General features: G+C 39.2%; 1 protein-coding gene across 6 annotated transcripts in view; it reads right to left on the bottom strand.

Moving 5' to 3' along the window:
- Positions 1-4,221: 4,221 nt before the first annotated feature.
- Positions 4,222-22,402, bottom strand: part of BACH1 (BTB domain and CNC homolog 1) — a 41,318-nt gene continuing 23,137 nt past the window's right edge. For all 6 annotated transcript variants that reach the window (XM_031458508.2, XM_031458500.2, XM_010977373.3 and 3 more), the window contains 3 exons: positions 19,198-20,544; positions 17,502-17,708; positions 4,222-7,981 (listed from right to left, as the gene is read on the bottom strand). In XM_031458508.2, the coding sequence (XP_031314368.1) occupies positions 7,571-7,981; positions 17,502-17,708; positions 19,198-20,544 (1,965 nt within the window). In that variant the 3' untranslated portion in view covers positions 4,222-7,570. The remainder of the gene's footprint in view (positions 7,982-17,501; positions 17,709-19,197; positions 20,545-22,402) is intronic.

Raw genomic sequence — 22,402 nt, 5'->3', positions numbered from 1 at the left:
CATTTATAGTTATAAAACATTGGCTCTATTCTTCGTGCTGCACAATATATCCTTGTAGCTCATTTTATACATAATAGTTTGTACCACTTAATCCCCCACCCCAGGGGTATTTTATTTGTTTGTTTATTTACTTACTTACTTTGCTTACCTACTTATTCATTTGAGTGGAACTAAAGGAAGTTATGGAGTTGAGTGGATCCATCCACAAGGTGTAAAACAGCACAAGACAATGATAAGCTGAACTATTTTGATGGAAGCAGGTACCTAAGACAGGGTGACCAAGCAGTCCCACCACAAACACCCACACTCACACTCCAGAAACCCACCAGTTTAAGGAGCGCATTCGATAAGTATGTGTTGAATAGTTGATAAGAACTTTCATAGGATGTGAATGAAAGTTTGAGTCAATCTGACTTTGATCTCAAGGGCCAGAAGACCCAATATGGAAGGCGTACAGATAAAAAAAACTATGGGAGAAATTAAGTATAATTTCCTATGGCTCGTCAGTCATTATCAAAAGCAGGCTTCAAGACTAGGTATCTTAACTCCAGGTCCATATGCTTTCTGTTCGTCCCTAAGGTCTTCTTCTGAAAAGGCCTGGATTTGTGCCTGAGTCGTTGCTAAATTTGTGCAGTTCCTTTAGCCCTTAAGTGCATACTTTGTCTTTACCCCATTTAAAGTACGTTTGCTGCTGTCTGCTCTCCTAGACCCTATTGAACATAAGGCTAGTCTATGAAGTGCTTGGACTAGCCAAATTCTCCTGTCTTATCTTAGCAGCTTGATCTCCTTAATGTATATGTGCTCCCTTCCTCATCCTGGTAAGTTTCAAACCCCATCCTTGATTCCACAACCAGCTCCCCTCCCAGATGCCGCTTATTTATCTGTTTAGCCGAAACAGAGCTGTTTGAGCAGATACCCAAGATTCTAGGAATGGTATGGAAGACTTCTTGGCAGATTAATTTTTTTCCACCATTTCCAACAACAGACACTTCAGATATCAGAAGCCAAGCACGGGAATTGAGGTCTTCTAAAAAAAAATTGGATAAAAGTCTCAGACAAGACCAAAATATGATGTTTAAAAAAAATTTTTTTTAAGAAAAATTCATTTGAAAGGAACTAGTAGTGATCCTGTTCACTGAAGGTTATCATTTAAATCAAAGCAAGTAAAACAGAAATTTACTCATTTCACAAAGGAAAATTATTTGAAATGAACAATCCAAAGCAAAGGAAAATTATTTGAAATCAACAATCCAAAGCAAAAAGATTCAAAGTTTCTGAGGTGGATCAAAGAGGTATAACTTTAGAAAGATTAAATTATAGTGGATATTTCCATATTTAATAGTAATCTGGGTATTATTCACAGGATTTCCTTGCCAGAGATTAATATCACACCAGAAACCTACCTATCAAGATGGTATCTAGGAAATTATTTAGGTCCAGTCTCCTGCAAGAAGGAAATTTACTGTTTAGGAAACAGCTGGCTTTCTGAACAGTGACAAAATGTCAGCTAAGATGGGGAGAAGGAAAACTGTCTGCTGAAAAGACAGTTATTTTTAAATGGAAAAGGAATATGCTGTAATCGATTTTTAAAATCTTTCCCATTATCTTGTTTAAACTTCTGAACAGTGTAGATAACAGAAGTGAGGGAGAAGAAAAAAAAGTGTTTGGACTTAAGCCCAAGGTAATACTTTGTTTTCAAACCTGAACCTATGTTCCCACTAGGGGCAAAAGGGAGGCTGGAGTCTGGGGGACGAGTTCATGACTCTCAGCGTGGCCTGCCCCTCTTTTAAATCCCTGGCTGTTTCCCTTCTTGTAAACTTTCCAAAAGCCCTTAGGCCCACTGCCTCCCCATGATTCCTCTCCATATTTTTCCCTTAACCTCCTACACTCCAGCTGCTGGGAGAAGATCTTCCCTTAACCTCTTTACTCACTCTGTCCCTAGAGAGGTGGAATGACCTAGCTGATTGATAAAGTTGGGGGAAATAACTGGCTGTCCTCCACTCTGCATGGTCCTTCTTCCCCTTGGGACACACCTGTCTCCAAATAGCACCATTGTGCCTCACCCCTCCTAACCCCCTTGCTCATCAGAGAGGAGTCAGTACAGGTGGTGCTGTGCTGCTTCGAGGAAAATCTCTCTTCACAGAAACCAGGAGTGGGGGGAAGGTATCTCCCTTTCACAGGAAACAAACTGATCATGTAAACTTGCCTCACTCTGGAGTTCACACCAGGCTCTCTCTCCAAGTTACTCCTTCAACTACTCTTTATTGAGGTTTTATTTTGGTTTTCCATTGACCGTTCCTTTTCCTTTCTCTAATTGTTCACAACTCAGGAAGGGACTATGACATGCTCCTCTAGAAACCCAAGATTGTAGTGGGGCAGGGCAGTGTTTGGAGATACTGAGAAATCAAAATCAGAAGAACAGAATTTGGGTAGTAAAACACACGTGTGATCTGGAACCTTGTGGAGGCGCGGCCCATAGCGGAGGCATGGCCCATGGCGGAGGCGTGGCCCATAGCGGAGGCGTGGCCCATAGCGGAGGTGGCGGATTTCACCTTGTGGTGTGCGGAGGCTTGTGCTCGGCCCAGTGGGTTTTCACAGCACTGACGTGCAGGTGGCCTGGGTGAGAGGTTTTAGACCAGCCTGTGAGCATTCTGAATCTGGAAGGTCACTGTAGCATATGGTATTCTTCTCACAAAATGAGACTTTCTGTGAAGTCCCAAATGCCCTCTTCGGGGCCTTGAATAGGCTGAGCGGACATACGGAAGCATCGGGCGCTAGGACCTCAGCAGACGTGTGGGTTGCCTTTCACTGGAGTAACATCATTCCTTCCGAGACTCAGAAGTTGTACTGGCCCCACACCAAGAATCTAATGACTCCGAGTTAACAGAAACGCAAGCAGGACTGTCACAGCATTCGTGCCACCTGGTCTTAAAGCGAGCCGTCAGAGCAGTCATCGCAGAAGACAGTACCTCGTGTCCCCAAAGGCTGTGGTGGACACTCAGGGGCATGGAGGGATTCCTCACATCAGTTTCCCCTGATGCCAGTCAATGCCCGCTTGCTAGAACCGACTGACTAGGAACTTAAACTCAATCGGCAGAAATACTGCCCGCACAGCTCACCCCCTACACACACCATGATGGACTGCAAGAGCCTTAGAAGTTGGGTACCACGTGGCATAAACTAACTTGCAGGCAGCAGGCCTGCGGGTGTCTGAAACACTAACAGCTCTGCAGCCTTACAAGCCAAGGCCCCCAGGAGCTGGCCTTGAACCCGGGCAGGCAGCCTCACGGCACCGCCGCTGCAGTTTCCAAGGAAAACGACTTCACAGGGCTTTTAGGCAGAGTTGGGACGACTACGTGCTGCTTCCTTCAGAGCAGCTGGGTCCCACACACTAGAGTGCCAGTAAGGCTCTGGCTTTTAACGGATGGTGCCAGGCCAGTGTCACCAACCTACTCTCACTGCCTGAAATTCTCTGGCACGCAGGCCCAGGGAGGGAATGGCGAGGGGCTAGCCTTGGATCCATGCCTGTCTTTCATTGCCTCTGGATTGCTTAAGTCCACGTAAAGGGAAAAATATCCCCAGGGGACAGTCTTCTTAGGCCTCACCATTGCTTTGCAAGGGGCAGCCTACCCTTCAGTGAGGCTCATGCCTGAAAACGCCTGTTCACACAGGAGTGTAGCCTCGAAGCCCCTAGAGGGAGCCCTTGCTCAATTTGGCCTGGAGGCAAGGAATACCCTGTGGGAAGGGGAGATGTAAATACGGGCCTCTCCCCCAGAAAGGAGCAACGCAGAAGGCCAAAATAAGCCTCCACACAAAAGGCAAGATCGCCCCCAACTGAGACAACACGAGGCCAGAAGACCCTGATCTGGACTGCCACTAGCCTGAGCCGCTGCTGGAAGCCTGATTACAAGAGCCTGCTTAGAAGCTGAATGACAGAACTGACTCAGGTAAATTTTTAAAAATTAGGGACTGAAAGAGACAATATTCCTTTAAAAACCCTACAGCACTACCTAAAGACTAAAATTAAATCCGAAGCAAGGCTAAAATCTGTGCTTCCTTCAATACCTGACTGCTGGGAACTTCTTTTTTCAGGCGTGATAATGAACTCATCAAAGATTTCCTCATACAAACGCCACAGTCATACTTGCCTACTTATCAAAAGGCTCAAGTTAGCAAAGTCATATGAGTGGTGAAAAACTGGAAGTGGAATGCACAACTCTATTCAATCAGAAGCAATTTCAGAGAGTTTTACTGAGCATCTAACATTTCTAGTTTTGCTACATTTGGATAAGCACATTAAGAAGAAAGTGTAAATTAAATACTATGAAAGTTCACTTTTAATGAAACATGATCTTAATCGGATATGGATATACAAATTTAGTGGTTTTATTGCATTGTTAGAAAATTATATTATGAAAGATACAAAAAAAATCAATAGCTGTTATTATTTGTTTATTTTACAATCAGTATGCCATCTTTTACCATTATGGCTTTACATTTTCATTCTGCCCAACAGGTTTCAAAGAATAGTTTATTACATGCCTTAATAAAACACTTAAAATATTTACAAATTCAAAATAGATGTTTCATAACTGAAAAAAGTTCACCTGAGAATTCATTATAACATTGCCCATTTTAAAATTATTTTCCCAAGTTGTTAATGCGGCTGAGTGTCCACATGCAACCTGTATCGTCTACTGCATCAAATATGTCTGATTCCTCATTTTAAATTAGTTAAGCATTAAGCTATAGTAAATTACGTGATAAAAGGTACAGATGGAGAACTAAGATTTATATCATATTTGTTTTGAATGTAACAATTTAACAGCAAATTATTTGCCATAGCTGCAGGATTCAAATAACAAAAAAATAAAATCTTAAGGTAAGGTTATTTTACTGAGTTAGACCTAACAGCTTTTTAGAAATCATCAAGCAGTGAGAAGACTAACTCATAAAATAAAGAACAACGATCATGTGAATATGCAATCTACAAACTGAAAACCACCTTGCCAAAATTCTGCATGAAGGAAAAGATATACACTGTATACACATAATCCTGTCATTTGTCTCGGCAGCCTCAAAAAAAAAAAAAAATCAACTTAAATTTCCTTATAAAAAAAACCTTCTTTAGAAGTTAATGGTAAAATAGGCGTAAGTGTATAATGCTATGCGATATATAAAAACTTTCCCCACTTTATGGCCAAAAGACAAAGATAAAAAAATTTTTTTTCTCTCTCTGTCCCTCTGGATTACAACTTGAAAATCATGTAGGTATGAGGTAGTGTAGTTCCTTGTATTACATGCTGGCTATGAAAAGTAATGCAATATTTTATGAAATATTTCACTTGGCCAATAATCAGAATACCATTAAAATAAACCCTTAATGCTAAACTGTTTATATGTAGAGAGAAATTTAAACCAAGTGCTCTAGAAGTCATATTTAAATTCTGGAGACAGCTAGGTTTTATCATAAAATAGGAAGTAATCTTTCAAAGCAATTATTTACAGTAGCAATTAAAGCAAAAGATTACTTGACATTTGCACATACACGAACGGATATGACAAACAGCCAAGTGTACACTGAGGTAGGAAATCAAGGAGTCCATTGGCTTGTATAAGATTTTACAATTTGTAAACCAGAAAAGGTTTTATATTATTTTATACTTTGAAGTTAAAATTTAAAATTACAAGTATCAGAGAAATAGCTACATGGGGTTACACACACAGACACACACACACACACACACAAATCTTCTGTAGTATGGGATACATTATCATAGGATTATCATTCTCCCTGACAAATTCTTGAGTGTACTTATAAAAGCTTCTAGAAAATAAACAAGCCCAACTAGTTTTCTCTTACAACAACTAAGTCGATAACAGATAACATACAGACCACTGAAAATACAGTAGCAACCTTCCCTAACACCACCTGACCAAGAAAAAGGGTAACATTTGACAAATTACTCTGAAATATGGAGTCTGGTCCCCATACACTCTGCCAGGAAAGGCCGACTTGCTTAGACCCATTCCTGCAGGGCAGACGGCTGGCTCCCCCATTAACTACACAAGCCCTTCACTAGACTCAGGACGCCATTTAGAAAAGTCTCTCTCTCAGGTTGTTTGATCTTGGTGAAATGAAGTACTTTCTACCCAAACACTATAAATTACTCCCTTGTATCCTTTCAAACTAGGTTCTGCAAATGTTTCTGTGAATATGCAATTTTTTTGCATTGTTCAGAGGTCCATAGCTTTCATTTGACTCCCAAACAAGTCGGTAACAGCGGAATGGCTAAGAACCACTGCAAAATGTTACAGGGTAGGTGCTCAGATTATAAAAAAAACTATTTTAAAGCAGGACTGAATAAACACAAAGACTGATTTTAAAATGCCCAAGTCCAAAATGATTTGTGTGCCCTTATACACGAGATTTGGGGAAGCGAGCAAGATTAAATCTGGCTTCCAAATTTAAACCCACAATGGAACAAGATCAAACTTCATCCTATTTCACAAACCTGCACAGTAATAATGCATTTTTACAAATAAACCATAGGGCTTCAAAAACGGATGAAAAATGAACTGCCACTCCTGATAAATGTAGACAATTTTTTTCTCCTGTGATATCTGGTTTTCTCATGTGGGTGACCTCTGCTGGGCAGGCAAACAGTCCTGTATTTTGGTGAGCTCTCCAGGATTCTAGGAGGGGATAAGACGGTATTGCCAATGTGTGCGCTCAAGCCACCGTACCCTGAGTCCTATTTCTTCTTCCAAAGGGACAAGAATGCCAGGAAACAGAAAGATCATGATGGACCCAGATGTGGAAGAGACTGAAGAGAAAAAAAGAAAAGAGGGAAATGACACTTATCTACTGCTGACGCAGCCAGAACTCTTTTACAATGTTGAGGAGGAACAGAAGTCCCTGCTGGAGGCCACCCGCCTGCCTGTTCCCTAACTATTCCGGGACCCAGGAGCACAACACGGGCCGACCCATTCCTGGTTTCAGCAGGAGCTGAAGAGCAAAGCGCCAGGACTCAGGCAAGGCGTTTCCTTTATCTTTTCCACACCGCAGTTCTACGCAAACAAGCCCAATGCTGACACCCGACTTCTCAGCAGGCCTGAGCTCTTTCAGCGTTACCTGGGGAGAAATTTCCTTTTAAACCAGTGCACTGTGAGAGCGTCGCATTATTAAACTTTTGCGGGTTGCTTCCTTCACAGAAACTATCTGCAGACACTTCACACTGTTTAACTGTGGTTGGATACGCTGCAGTTTTCATTTATTCTGAACACTGGCTAGAGTTATTATTTATAGCTATTATTCTTTAAAAACATGAGTTTTCGAAACTTTTCTACATTTTCACGTGTGATTTTTTTGGCATCCAGGAGGCAAGTCATTTCTGCATCTCCTGCGGGAACCGAGGAAAAGTCAAGGGTGGACTGCAGAGAGGTGCCCTTAACAGCAAGGAGAGGGGAGGAAACAACACTGCTAAGAGCCAAGGGCTGTCCTAGGCTTTCAAGACAATGTCCGAATTTCAGTAGAAACTGAGCTGGTGTGAAGGACGCGGACATAGGGTTACTCATCAGTAGTACATTTGTCGGTCATCTGCTGACAGAAATCCGAGATGCCACCGCCCTGGCGACAGGGCTCCCTGGGCGTGGCCTGCTCCGGGGGGGCCTCGTCGGCCTTGGCCTTGGCGCTGGGGAGGCGAGGGCCTGGTTCCCCGGCGGCCACAGGCCCTTCAGGTAAACTCAGAATCGACGGCAACGCGAGCTCCCCATCAGGAGGGCTCTTTCCTTTCTCGGAAATTAAAAAGGAAAGTGGGCAGTCGGAGGCCGAGTACTTGGCGAGTATCTGTATCTGCTCTGGACTCAGAGCTGCTTCCTTGCAGACTTGCTGGCAAAGTCCGGTCAGGTTCTGCTTCGTCTCGCCCAGAGTTGACAAAATGTGATCCCTTTCCTTCAGCAAGCTCTCCTTTTCGTTTTGCTGCCAGGGCGAGAAAGAGACACAGTGAGTTGTGATTCTGAGCTCTGTCAGCATCCCTCAGGTGCTCACACACTCACCTCCACGGCGTCTTCTCGTTAAATAAGAGCACATGGACTTTCTCCTGTCAACTCAACTCAAAAATGTATTAAATACGTCATGTCCATCACCCCCTCACCCCAAATTCAGATACATGTACCTTGGGATTCAGAGTTTTTCAGATTTTAGAAAGAAAATATGGATGCACACATAATGTCTCTAGCAGGGTCTCCAGGCAGTACCCCACTATCAAACACCTTTCTGTTTCTAAATAAAACACATTAAAATAGCAATGCACAAAGTAGGGTAAATAAAGACTCTCCACAACCTGATGTCAGTCTGTCAGGTTTTTGGTCAAAACTGTTTGTGACAAACATGCACAATCTTAGAGCTTTCTGGATTTGTGGACTGCAGATAAACAAGGGTGGACTTTTCGGATGGAAAATATGGCCTCAAAAGGCACAACCGCAGAGATCATTACTCCTGCAAGACTGTAATAATGACTGACATTTGCTGGGCATTTACTCTGTGCCAGATACTGTGTTAAATGTTTTCAAATACACAATCTTAGCTACAGTCCTCATAATGGCTTTGATTTCAGGAATATCAAACCCATTTTATAGATGGGATTCAGAGTTTAAAATCCCAGAGTCAGAAAGCTAGTGGGTGACCTAGTGGGTGAAGTGTGAAGAATTGGGGGGGGGGTGATTTGTATTTGTTAATTATTATTGTTATTCGTGCTGTTATTATTTTCACTTTAAAATTTATCCCTGCAGGAAAGTCTGCCCACAGAATTTTTTTCAAATTTTCCTGGTTCCTGCCTTTCTGTCCACCACGGTCACCCTGACAGCACATCGTTTTCTACCAATGCCCCACCTCATCCTTCCCATTCCACAACGGCTGCGCTCCTAAGCTAGTACAAGCTAGAAAACCAAATGATCCAGCTGTTTATAAGGTAAGAGTAAATAAATGTTGATAGAGGGTCAAAGATTTCTCTTGTGCAATGTGTGACAACTCTCTTAGCTTTCTGCTTGTTGGCAGGTTTCTGGAGAGCTGAGCTGTTGAATGTTGCCAGTTAACATTTACACAGGTTATTTCATAGTAACCATCTACAATGGCCAACCTCTAAATAGATTCTTTTCTGGGACAGAAATGGCTAAAAGGGTAAAAAGAAATTTGCTTTGCACAAAAGTACTACTACAGTTTTATATAAAGGTTTTTCTATAAAATTCTGTGTAAATCCAATTATTGGTAGTTTTTAAATAATTTAAGGTCATCTAATATTTTGAGAAAATGTCAATGAATATAAAGCACTAAATTTTATACTGCAAGGTATTCTCCAAGTTGTTCTAGTTTGAAAAAATAGGTAGAGGCCAATAAAAAATATACATATACACAAAATAAATAAAAGCAGGATCAATGTTCAGCAAGTACATTTTTCTGTACAGAAAGTTTGTCAGCTGTAGCCTTCAAATAAAATGAGTCTGCTGGGCTTGTAGGGCAAACAGTGCCCACCACCTGGTCAGAGAATAAATATATTTAATGCAATCAGCACCCACTTCTCTGTATGGCCCTTCAGCAGCCATTCCAAATGAGCATGGAAACAAAGCTTCCAGAAGAAAATAAGAAACGTTTTCCTCAGTCACATCAATATTCAGCCAGAGACTCCTCTTATCAAAGTTGGGATGAATCTCGGCCCTAAGTAGCAATAGACAAACTTTCAACTGTTGGCTGGTCTTTTAAATTAAATATGGTTAAGCAAAATAATGAATATTTGAACTTCCTCCCAGAAATCAGAACTACTACTTAACCTACAGATACTATGAAGATGACTTTATAACTTCTGTATCTTTTGATAATATTAATACAATCTTAAAATATTCTCACTACCACTCTCCTAAATAAAAGATGACACCACTGTACTCTAAGTATGTCCCATACAAGATGGCTTGCTTCTTCATAACAATTAAAACCAACAGGTCCAACCCTGAAAGTCTACCATGATTATTTCTATAAATTAAATGCTCCCTTCTGTTCCTCTGTACTTTAAGCTAACTCCTACAAGGGTTAAGTTTCCAGGCAGTTAGCTGATTTTTCCATTTTACTCTAATTTTAAAACACAGATTTACTTCAATAGCACTCAGTTTAATAAAAGTAATTCAACTTAATCACTTCATGATATCATTATTAAAGACACCTCCCAAACATACTACCAGTGTCCTGCTCCCTATTTCTACAATATACTTGAATTTTCTTAAAATGCAACCCTATGAATCTCAAGTACGAAGTCCTGTGGCTTTAATCACAGATCTATTTTTTAAAAATGAATCCTGGTACTATTCTGTATTTTATGGCAAGAAAATAAATGTACACCCAAATCCATATTTTCAACAGCTAGTGTACAATATTCATTCAAATATAAGAGTTTTTTTTAAAAAAAGATTCCAAATATAACTCACCCAATAAAGATTAGGAGTGGAAGAATTTGGCACCAAGAAAGCCAGATGACAGTGACAATTTATTTTAGGTTAGAGACTCACAGCTAGAAAGTGATGACTAATAGTCCCTTATGACGCAAAACCTCTGCACAGACAGTTCATAGAAATACACAAATGAGTCTTAAAAATATGAATAAAAGTGCTCAATTTCATTCATAGAGAGATAAAATAAAAGCTACCATAAGATACCAATCCTCTCAGTCAGACTACGGAAAAAACAAAAGCAGACAACAAACTCTCTGCCTTGGTTGTGGGCAGACACGCATTATTTTTGCTGGTGGGAAAGCAAAATGCCATAACCCCTACTGAAAGGAATTCAATAATACCTAACAAAATTGCATATATATTTGTTCTTGATCCAACAATCCTGCTTCTAGGAATCTGTCTTAAAGACACATCTTATTAAACGCTAAAATAAACAAGGTACAAAGTTATTAACTACAGTATCCCAAATGTCCAATAAGAGACTGGTTTGGATTAACTGTGCTGCAGCCACAACTGAGCACTAGGGAGCTTTAGCAAGAACGACAACCACTTCGAACTAAGAAAAGCACTTCCTGGAAATCACTTAAGTGAAAACGGTAAAATACACAATGGTATATATATAGAATACTTCTCTGTAGCAGAAAGGGTAATGAAAATACACATAAAATATTAATTTGCTTTTAGAAAAGAAATACAAGAAAAAAAAATCCAGGAATTAATGAGAAGTGTTATAGCTATGAATAGGGGACAGGGAGAAGATGAGATCCAAGACTTTGGAATAACTTTTTTTAAACACAGTTTTAACTTTTAAACCATGTAGACATTTTACATATTCAAAAATTAAACTTAAAAATGTGAAGAGTAAATCCCAGTAATAGAAATAGAAACAAGTTCACAGTATATCAAATTGCTAACATAAACAAAGAATTACTTTGAATAACTTCTAAACTTTAAACTTCAGTACTATGGTATATACATTCAGGGACAAAGAAAAAAGCAAAGAAATCTTACATTTTACTCAATTTATTATTAATAGAATATTGACATTATAACTTTACAACATATATAGGATATATATATGTATTTATCAAATAATAAATACATTAATATAATTGGAAGCCAAGATTTTCCCTATAATGAAAAGAGATAAAACATAAATATATAAAAGAAGTAAAAAGACAAAAGCTCTGTACAATTAAATTTTGATTGGAAATATCTGCATGAACTCATGATTTCTAACACTTTTATTTATTGAAGAATGATATACATACTGACTGCACTCAAGATTTTATACACACACACACACACACACACACGCACAATTTCCCAACATTTCCAGGAGCAAGCATGCTTCCTAGTGTCTAATACATGTTATAAGAAACCCGGGACTTTTAGAGAAAGCATGATTCCCAATCTTAGGACAAGAGAGGTACAAGGTGAGCCTATGACATGCCGTTCTAGGCGGCACCGAAACACTAATAGGGTCATGTCAAAAGCACACAGCAGCTGGCTGAGGGGGGCTGGCTCTCCCTGGCCATGTTTGAAAAAAAATGTCAACATCAGGAAGACCAATAACCATTATAAGTTTAAAAAATTAAATTAGAAAAAAATTAATCCACTGGAACACAGTGACACAGAAGAGGTGTGTTGGGAGGGAGGGAGAAGAGGAGGGAAGGAAAATTCTTTTTAAAGACGAATACCAATAAATGTAAGTGGAAAGACAGCATTTGAAAAACCACAATTCTGCAGCCCCGACTTGTAAAGGCCATCAACGTGTGCTTAAAACCAAAGGTACTGGGGAACTGGATATTCGCAAAGGCCCTAATGAACACACAGAGATTACTAAACAATTACAAAAGCAAAAGAAATTTTTTTGAAAATGATCTGGCAACTCGAGGGTGCTCAGGTGGGACACCCTGACACTGCGCCTCCCCAAGTGATGCAGTACCAAGGACACACCGATAAAAGTTTAATCTCAGCCGCAGAACTCTCCTTTTTGCAGTTTACACGAAACACAGGGAGTGGAGGAAGGAGTTCAATAAAACCAAGGGGAAACAATCAGACAAACATAAAAAGCAGGACTTTTAAGAGAAATCTGGCCTGGACTCTTCAAAAAGTTACTGTCATTTAAAAAAAAAAAAAATGAGAGGGGAGGCAGATTTATTCTATTTAGGAAACCAAAAAGGCAGAACCAAATGTGTCATGTGAGGACCGGATCCTAGTCTGAAAAGAAAAAAGAAAAATCACATAGATGTAATATATTTTAGGAACAATTAGGGTAATTTGAATAGGGACTACATATGATATCAAAAATGTATTAATTTTCTCAGATGTGATAAAGATACTTGTAAATAAATGTGATAAAGATATATAAGAATGTCTATTTCTAGGAGATGCATATTTAAGCAATTAGGGGTGAAATATTATAATGTGGCAGGTTTCAAATGATTCAGAAAATTACAGGAGAGCGACAGAGTCAGAGAAGAAAGACAGTGAGACCAAGCTCACTCCACTGTGGTTAAAAAGAGACCAAGACTGACCGACAGGAACAGGGACAAAGACCAATCAACCGGAGCAGGGGGACACACACCCGAGCAGAGAGACAGAGACCAAGACCCACAGAAAGAGAGAGAAAACAAATGTGGGAGAATGTCAGTAACTGGTGAATCTACCTGGGGAGTATATGGTCCTTTACTGCACTGTTCATTTAGCTCTGCTGAAAGCGTGAAATTTTTAGAATGGGGAAGAGGAAGATGAGTCTCAAGAAACAATGAACACACATAAACCTGGCTTCCTATGAGACTAAAAGCATTTTACTGGCAAGTACCATGTATCATTGATCTTTGATTTCCTAGTACCCTGTACATTTAATATGCAGCGACCAGCAGATGCTTACAGAAAACACAACTACTAGCGCTTCCTGTGCCCTGAATATGTGCTGGGAACACAAAAGGCTTCCCATCCCTAGTGGCATCTGAGCCTTGCACCAGACCTGATAGACGGATTCTTATCTCCGTATTACCAATGAGGAAACTGGGTATTGGAGGTGAAATTATTCCTCCAGACCATGAAGCTACCAAGTGGCCAGGCAGAATTTCCAGCCCTTCGACTCCAAAGCCTCCATGTGACTTCTGAGTTCTACTGAAGTAAGTTCTCAAAATTTAATGTGCATAATAAAGATTTACCCTGGAAACTTTTTTAAAATGCATGTTCCTGGGCCCCTCCCATAGGTCGGGATGGGACTGGGGAGAGTGTATTTTGAAGGGGGGCCCCCTGGATAACTGATGCCAGTGGTACACAGACCACATTTCAAGGGCCTCACAGAGTGGGGGACAGCAGGTTCCAGGAGGGCCCACTGGAGTGTTTGGAGATGGCAGTGCACATGTAGCTAGAGCAGCCAGTAGAATGTGACCAGAAAAGGTGTATTTTTAATGAGATAATAATACAATCTTCACAAAAATGCAAAACACTAAAAGACAGATGAGGTCGTTTTCCTCCTATACCATCATAATAGAATGAAACAAAATGGTGTGTGAACACCTCAACCCTGAGTTCAAGAGCTTGTGAATACTGTAACTTCTGATCACTTACAAGCTGATATCAAGCAATATCTTCTTCTAAGAGAAATACATTTTGGTAATTTTTTTTTTCTTTAAAAAGCAAGGTTCATTTCAAGGTTACCTTTGAGGACAAAATGGTATCAAAGACACATATTTTCTAACTTCTGAATTAATCTTACATAAAAGAATAAACATGGACCTTATAAAGAATCCTATAAAGACAAAGGCTTTATATGCCAAACACATAAGAGCAGTTGAATGAATCTTGAACTTTGTTCAAGATCTTACATTTATTGGTTAAAAAAAAAAAGTCATGTTTTTGGGCTATAGATTACATATATTCAATCCTTACAGTAAAAGCAATGCTGAATTAATGTCTAACCTCTAAAATACTATCAAATTCAAAATAAATGTTAAAAGTCAATACCATCAATTTATCAACCAAATACATGCCTTTCCTTTTCTTCAAAGGTTCTGTTAGGCTGATAGAACTTCTTGTTGAGAAATAAAACTCCGTATTTTGAACTAACAGCTCCCTTTGACTTAAGGGAGCACCATAAAAGCACCCTTTATACATGATAATTATCCTATTGACCCACCTTTAAGACATTTTCAAGTCATTATTCTTACTATAATCAAAACGTTTTTTTCATGTGTTGATCCATCCACAATCTATTAGGCTATTACTCTAAGGACTAGCTACAAAAAGTTCAGAGTCAATAGCCAAAGACCAAAGCTTACAAAAATATGGGGCCCTCTGCCCAAATATTACCAGACAGGGCACACTGTGAATTTATTAATGTTAATCCAATCAATCACCAGTTGTATTAAAATGAATCCTAATTATGAAACAACATAATTTCCATTAAGTAGGTCTGCTAAAATCCCACACAGACCATAGAGACTGGGAAACACTGCTTGTCTACTGGCCATGCTTCCAAAAGTGACACCTTGATCAAAAAAAAAAATCTATCACACTCCTCCATATTCCGAACTCTCCATACAACTAAACAGGTGTCTGTGACAGAAGTGTGGGGGTAAATTTCCTCTTTACCAAAAGACAACAAGGTCCATAACATCACCCAATAACCAGGGTCTAAGTTCTAAGCAGGCATCTTAATGTAATTACTATCTTAAGCATCAAATTCTCTTACTTCAGGAAAAGGGCCAGCTTACTCTTATTCTTATTAGCTAAAAAGTACCACATTTTCTGCTTATTCATCTGAAAGCGATGTCTGTGGCAGGACTGAAATTTATAACGTGCCCCTTATACTCTGCAAGTGGAGTGTGCCTGTATAAATCACTAGAACTGAGAACAGGATGAATTCAAGGAAGCTGAAACAGAAAGCAAGTCACTCAGATTTTTTAAAAATTCTAACGTGTCTCCTCTAGGGATATCTTGGAAGAGGAAAGAGGCTGACTTCAGACTGGCACACATCTGGGTGAGCAGACTCGTCTGCTTTACCTGCCCAGAGAGGTGGGATCTTGGCAGCCACGTTTCTGCTGTTCATTCCTGCGCTCTAGTCCCAGAGGAGGACACCTGAGCCAAAACAGGCCAAAGAGATGCTCTCCTCCTTGGGAATTTAGAACTGATTAAAACAGTGATCTCCACCTGGACTGGTCCTGGAGGAGAATGGACCTGTCCCAGAGCTGTGCTGTAGCCACTCTTCCATACACGCTTGGCAGCACACAGAGCCATCCTGCGGTGTGGAGGGTGAGCAGGTGCTCTCTCAGGTGAGCTGAGAGAGAAGATTCTCTGGGTTCCTGGCAGTTTTCCACCTCTTACACTATGCTATTTACAAGGCCTGCCTCCATTCTTTGGCTTCTAATTGAGACACATGTAAATCCTTACAACAAATTCATTCATTCATTCATTCGTTCATTCAATAATTCATGTTTCAGATGGTTTCTGTTCTTGCAGAGAGTCCAAGTTAATACCGCAGGTAAATAGGGCACTGATCACCCTGGTTTCTATTTCATAAAAACTGCTGGGAAACCAAACATTCCTTTGTATTAGAAATTAACCAGGAGTTACTGCATTGACCATATGAAAGGAAACTTACTGTAATGAGAGGGGCAATATAAGGGTGAGGTCCAAACCCAGAGCTTACAGTTATAGGCAGAGACACTAGGAAAGAAGCAATTAAAGGAGAGAAAACAGGAATTTGATAAATAATAGTACAGCAATAATAAGAAGAAAAAGGCAGCATTTATTGAGTGCTTACTATGTGTCAGGCACTTTTCTAAGCTCTTAGATGTACTAACTCATTTAATCTTCATAAATGAACACCCACTCTATAAAGTAAGAGCTAGTTTTATCCCATTTTACAGGGGAGAAACCTGAGGGGCAGAGAAATTAAATAGCCTGCCCAGAGTTGCAAAGTGCCACAGATGGGAGTGTGGTTCGGAATCCCATCCTTTGAACCACTGCATCTCCCACTGCTCTCTGTTGAGGCAAAGGCAGAGGGAGCAAAGTTCAAAGGAAGTAGCAAGACCTCTTCGTCTTAGATATCTGAAATTCAGTAAAAATATCAATTGTCCAGCAATCCAATGTCTGACTTCAATCAAAAAAATATATATAAGACTAGTGAGTCAGGAAACAGAATGGTTTTAAAGGGTAATAGTTATTCTCCATTATATTTGCATAGTACATGCATAAAATAAAGCTACTGATGAAACAAACCTGATCAATCTGAAGGGCTTTTTTGTTTTGTTTTCATTTTTGTTTGTTTTTAGAAGGACGGAAACTAGATAAATTCTACTGGCAGCTATAAATTATCACTAGCTGAGGAGGAAGACAGAACTACAAGGAGCAGGTGTAAGAACTCCAGTAGTACAAGTTTATGCAGATTTCCCATAGTTCTATTCAACCCAACAATCTCAAGAGCATCTCTGTATTACAGTACAGAATAATAACTAGAGCTAAAATGCTATACTCTAAGGCAGGGAAGTATTTAGTCAAAGCTGAATAATAAGAAAGTTGGCTGGTTTGTTCTGGTATCAACCAAAACAAGTTACCAGTTCATTTAAACTAACAGCTGGAATATTAGCTTTTATAGATGCCAAACACAGCACAAAGAGATTAAAGTGCTTTATAATTTCTTTAATCCTTACCATGAAGGATTAGGTAGATAGTAAAATTATCCTTCATTTATAAATCATTTTATAAAAAAGCACACAGAAATAGTTCTCATCTTACATATAATAGTATATCATGCTAAACATGGAGAAAACTTCTTAAGTAAAACAGTATATTAAAAACTCTCACTGTTTTTGATTTCCTAAGCTTTATTTTCTTAAAATAGTAATTGGCAAATTTTAAAATTAATGTATAATTGAGCATTATATCTGACTTAGGAATTGAAATAGCTGTTTCCTGTACAAAAAAGAAAGTAAGAATGAATTGTTGGAGTTACAATAACAAGAAACTTGTATACTTACCAGCTTCTCGATTTCTGATTCCAGATTCTGTATGCAGTCAAGTTTTCTCTTGCGACAGCGCTGCGCAGCAATTCTGTTCTTACTTCTTCTCCGAATATCGTGGATGCAATCCAGCTGTTCTGGAGTTAGCTTGTGCATTTTCAACAAGGATTGAAAATCATTTCGAGAGAGTGAAATTATTCGTTGCGCATTAAATGGCAGTTTTACCTAGAAGGTGAGATTAACATTAGTAATTGGTGCTGTATTTTGTAGTTCTGCTTAAACCCAGAAAGAGGAAGATATGCATCTATATTTTCCAGGGAATTTCATTTATACTTAAACAGAATTTAAATTACTTTACTAGGGCATATTAATATCCCATAAATATCATTAAGGTTCTTTTTAAAGTGTTTTAAATTATGTTTTTACCTAAACCAAAATATATTTTATTCTTTGATTTATATTACTGTGTAGCACTGATTCAATACTGGTCTATAACACTAGTAACTTCTAAAGCATTTCAGAAAATTTACTTTTCTGTCAGGAAAATGGCAGTTTCACATAACTTATTCTACTTGCCAATGTAGAAATCGTTAGAAAAATCTTATGAATATTTTCAAGTCATTTCCTCATACTTAAATTTGAAAAAAAAAAGATAATTTTTAAAAAACAATAAAATTGTGGAACAATTTAATTATATTATCATCAAAAACACAAATGAACACTGGTGAGTTTCCCTGGCAACTTAGTTTTCAAGCTTACAGAAATTAGTTACACAAAATATTCTAAAATTTCTTAAATGTTTTATTTTTAACATTGTTTTCATAGCTCTAAACACTGGATTTATAAATGTCATATAAAAATCTATAGATTCAACCCAAGCATTCATTATTACTTCTTAAATTAAATCACCAATCATCTCTTTCCAAAGCCAAGGGGGAAAAAAACCTCTTTCATTCTTTCAAAATCCAACAGCTATAAAACCAAAGAACATGATAAAGAACTAACAAGCCCTTATTATTACTGGAAATATAGTAATGTTTTACCAAAAAAAAAATCTATCAAACACAAACATTTATATACAAAACATACAGATCAAGCTTGGTATGATTAATACCGTACCAGCTACACGTAATTCATGCTAAATTATTAAGACATTCTTTAAATTCATGCTAAATTATTAAGACATCCTTTAAATTCACAGCTGAAATGGTGAAGGGAAAATAAGAAAAACATTAATAGCCATGAGAAACTAGTGTAAAGAAAACTCTGGATCAGAAGCCACTTTCCTACAACTAGTCACTGCTAAGTCATTGCTAAGTGGCTAGTCCCATGTCTAGACATGCTTGTGGCAATGAGTAAGACTGAATACGTGCTGTATTTAACCAGGAGTTGTCACATGGTGATTACAGAATCTATTCTTTTTCCTCTTGGGACATGGCATTGGATTTAAACAGTTAAATGGCCAATGCGTGAATCTACTCTCTGGTTATCATAATACATACACCTGCTGGAAATATATGAACACAGAAGTCCTTCAACCTTCATCACACACTCTTGGTATTTATCACATGGTTTTATAACTAACTGTGTGTGGGCTTCGTCCTCCCTCCCTGAACCAGCTCATATCCCTAGTGGTGCAGCAGGAGCTGACGCATTCACCCCAATTAATGGTGGTAAAACGATGACTTTACGACACACTCATTTTTCCGCTCACCTCACATTCTTGTTCTCTGGCTGAACAGGGTTCACTGTCTCCTTCGGTATCCGTCTCAGAGTCATCTCCCAGGCTAATCACACAAGCATAGGGACAAGGTTCCTGCTGAGGTTCTGAAACATAATCATCATTTCCAATTTCCAAATTGCTTGAACAGCCTTCGGCACTAAGTGTACTTATAAAAGGGCAATTGACAGAACTTAAGGTTGTAAAAGTCCTTTGACCAGGTTCTGGGCTCTCACTGATCCTGATACCTAACCAGGGACACTCAGACCGTTTCTGGGAGTAGATCTGTTCTGAGCCATCTTTGGCCACGGCAGGTGATAACTGCATTTGGCAGGGAGAGTCCGTGCTGCAAATGTCACTCCAGAAGCCTTTTGCTAGGTGTTCTGCCACTTCTCGCTCCACACTGCTCAGATCACTCGAGGCAAGGCTACTACTATCTTCCCTGGGGCCAGAGTCAGATTTCAGATGTAAATCTTGACTCTCACCAAAAGTTTTCTCCTCTCGAACATCTGAACCTGACAAAGGCTTTTCTGTTAACACTGTCTTGTTTTGCACCCCAGCAAAATTCAAGTCACCATACTGGTCATACGTGTGTAAGAGAGACAGAGTATAGAGCCCATGAGGGTCTGCAGAAGCCGGGGGGAAAGGAGTCGCTTCTGTTTTGTCTGATGGGCACTGAGAAGCAGGATCTTTTTTCTTGGTTTCTTCATGTTCCATTGCTAATTTTCTGTCTTCACATTTTAAAATCACCTGCAGATCTGCACAGTCCTGGATTGCTCCCAGACAATCACTTTCAGATGTCTCATTTGGCTGAACAGAAGAAGCCTGAACGTCTTTGACACTGGACTCCACAGCACGGACTCTGTCAGTTCCGAAAGCTTTTTGGAATTTTCGGTATTTGGGGCATAAAGACGGCAAAGCCAGAGCAGCATCCTTTTCTAAGCACATGGATTCACATGTTTGACTGGCACTGTCCTGCAGAGGAGGTGACACTTTTGCACTGCCTTGATGCCCACGGAGTTTACAGTGAGGGGTCTGAACATTTTTATTTCCCAAGAATTCCTCCACCTCATCAATTTCTAAATCCCTCTGGTCAAAAAGGGAACATTTAAAATCTGTTTTCTCACAGGATGACGAGAAGCATTTTTTTCTTGGGCATCCTGGCTGGTCTGCAGTGGAGTCCAAAAACTTATATTTGAGAAACTGAAAGCAGGATTCCTCAATATCGGGTACACCTAAAAATTCCACACACTTGTACACTTCATCCACATTGTCCTTACTTAAAATCAGTTTCGCAGTGTAGGCAAACTGAATCAAAGGTTCAAAGCCTTTAACTGTCACCTGTTAACAGACAAAATAAAAACAGAATCTGTTACCTGGAGGCTGTCTAGTAGATAAGTACAAGAGAAGAAGGAGAGAAGAGTGAGATGAGTAGCAGTTTCGTGATAATTATAAAAAGGGTATTTTAATTAATTTGGAAAGAAAAAATATTCTTCTAGGAAATGCAAAGCTAAGGGAGTCTGGAAAAGCACGCTTATCACACTGTGTTCACTAGGACCACACCCTCCACTTTATAGATTCCACTCTTAATGACCCATGGATTACGGTTTGCTCAGATGAGGAAGAGATATAAACATTATCACAATTTTCCACATTAGCTGAAAGAAGTCATCTATGGAAGAAAGCAGCACAGACACAACTTGCAACATAGTCAAATGCCAGGAGTCTGTTGCCAGCCCAGGTCCACGTGGTCACTATCTTCCAAACAACTCCCCAACTGCTAGAAACTACAAAAGTGAAGTTTTCAAGGATGGAAAACAATATATCTAAAGCACTTAAAGTAGTCCTGATCCAAGGTGAACGCACGGTAAATGGTTAACTATCATCTTTATTCCATGCCAAAAATTTCTAATAAAATTTTTAAAGATTCAGAGTTAAAAAGTGATCTAAGTGAAGGTCTAAAAATCGTGCCCAGTACTGTGTCAGCAAAGACTCATAGACTCTAGGTAATAAAACCTTTCAGGAGAAACTTGCACATTTACACTGAACCTGCCTCTGCAAAGTAGGGGGCAAAGGAAACCTTCTGAAGTGCAGGGAAAGCCTCACTCTGGGCTCAAAATACAAAATTAATTTTAAAACACTGAATTCCTCTAAGAGTGATCAATATAGTATAATTTTTTTTGATCTTCTTAAAAACTTACTAAACTGTGAGCACTTAATTAACTTTTAAATAATTAAAATAAAAAAATAGCCATAACACCAAACACTGGTGAGGATGTGGAGAAATTAGACTAGTCATTCATTGCTGGTGGGAATGTAAAATGGTACAGCCACTTTGAAAACCAGTTTGGTAGTTTCTTACAAAACTATACATTAACTACCCATGTGTTCCAGCAAGTGGACTCCTGTTCTTTTATGCCAGAGAAATGAAAACTCCAGTTTGTACAAAAATCTATGCACAAATGTTCACAGCAATTTGGTCTCTAACAGCCAAAAATTGGAATTAGCCTGATTCCCTTCAGTAGGTGTGCAGTTAAATACAAACTAGTACACACACACTATGGAATACTCAGCAGTAAAAAGAACACACTACTGATGCACACAACTTCGATAAATCTCAAGGGAATTGTGGTAAGTGGGAAAAGGTCAATCCCAAAAGGTCACATATTACATGATTCCATTTATATAACACTTTTGAAATGATGACACTTTAGGAAAGGACAGATTAGTGGTTGCCGGGTATTAGGAACGGAGGGAGAGGGTAAGGGAGTGAGAGCAGAGGGCAGGAAAGAAGTGGGGGTGATGATAAAAGGGCAATACGAGGAATCGCTGGGCGGCTCTTGGAACTGCTCAGTATCTTGAATGGGGTGGTAGATACTGGGACCCACCCAGGGAATGGAACTGTATAGAACTTCATACACACATACAATTTAGTACATGTAAAACTGGGGAAGTCTGAATAAGATGAGTGAACCGTATTTATATCAGAATCCTGGCTGTGTTATTATACTATAATTTTGAAAAATGTTACCATTGACGGAAACTGGACAAGTGTACAAGGGATCCCTCTGCATTATGTCTTATAACTGGACGTGCATTTACAGTTATCTCAATAAAAATTCTAAATTAAAAAAAATTTACTAATTTAAAATAATCAAAAAGGCTTTTAAGACAGTGAGTTATACAGTAATCTTTTCAA

Source organism: Camelus dromedarius, chromosome 2 (genome assembly GCF_036321535.1).
Source record: "Camelus dromedarius isolate mCamDro1 chromosome 2, mCamDro1.pat, whole genome shotgun sequence".
NCBI lineage: Eukaryota > Metazoa > Chordata > Mammalia > Artiodactyla > Camelidae > Camelus > Camelus dromedarius.
Note: the sequence above shows the minus strand (reverse complement) of the source record. Positions and strands in the feature narration are given on the sequence as shown.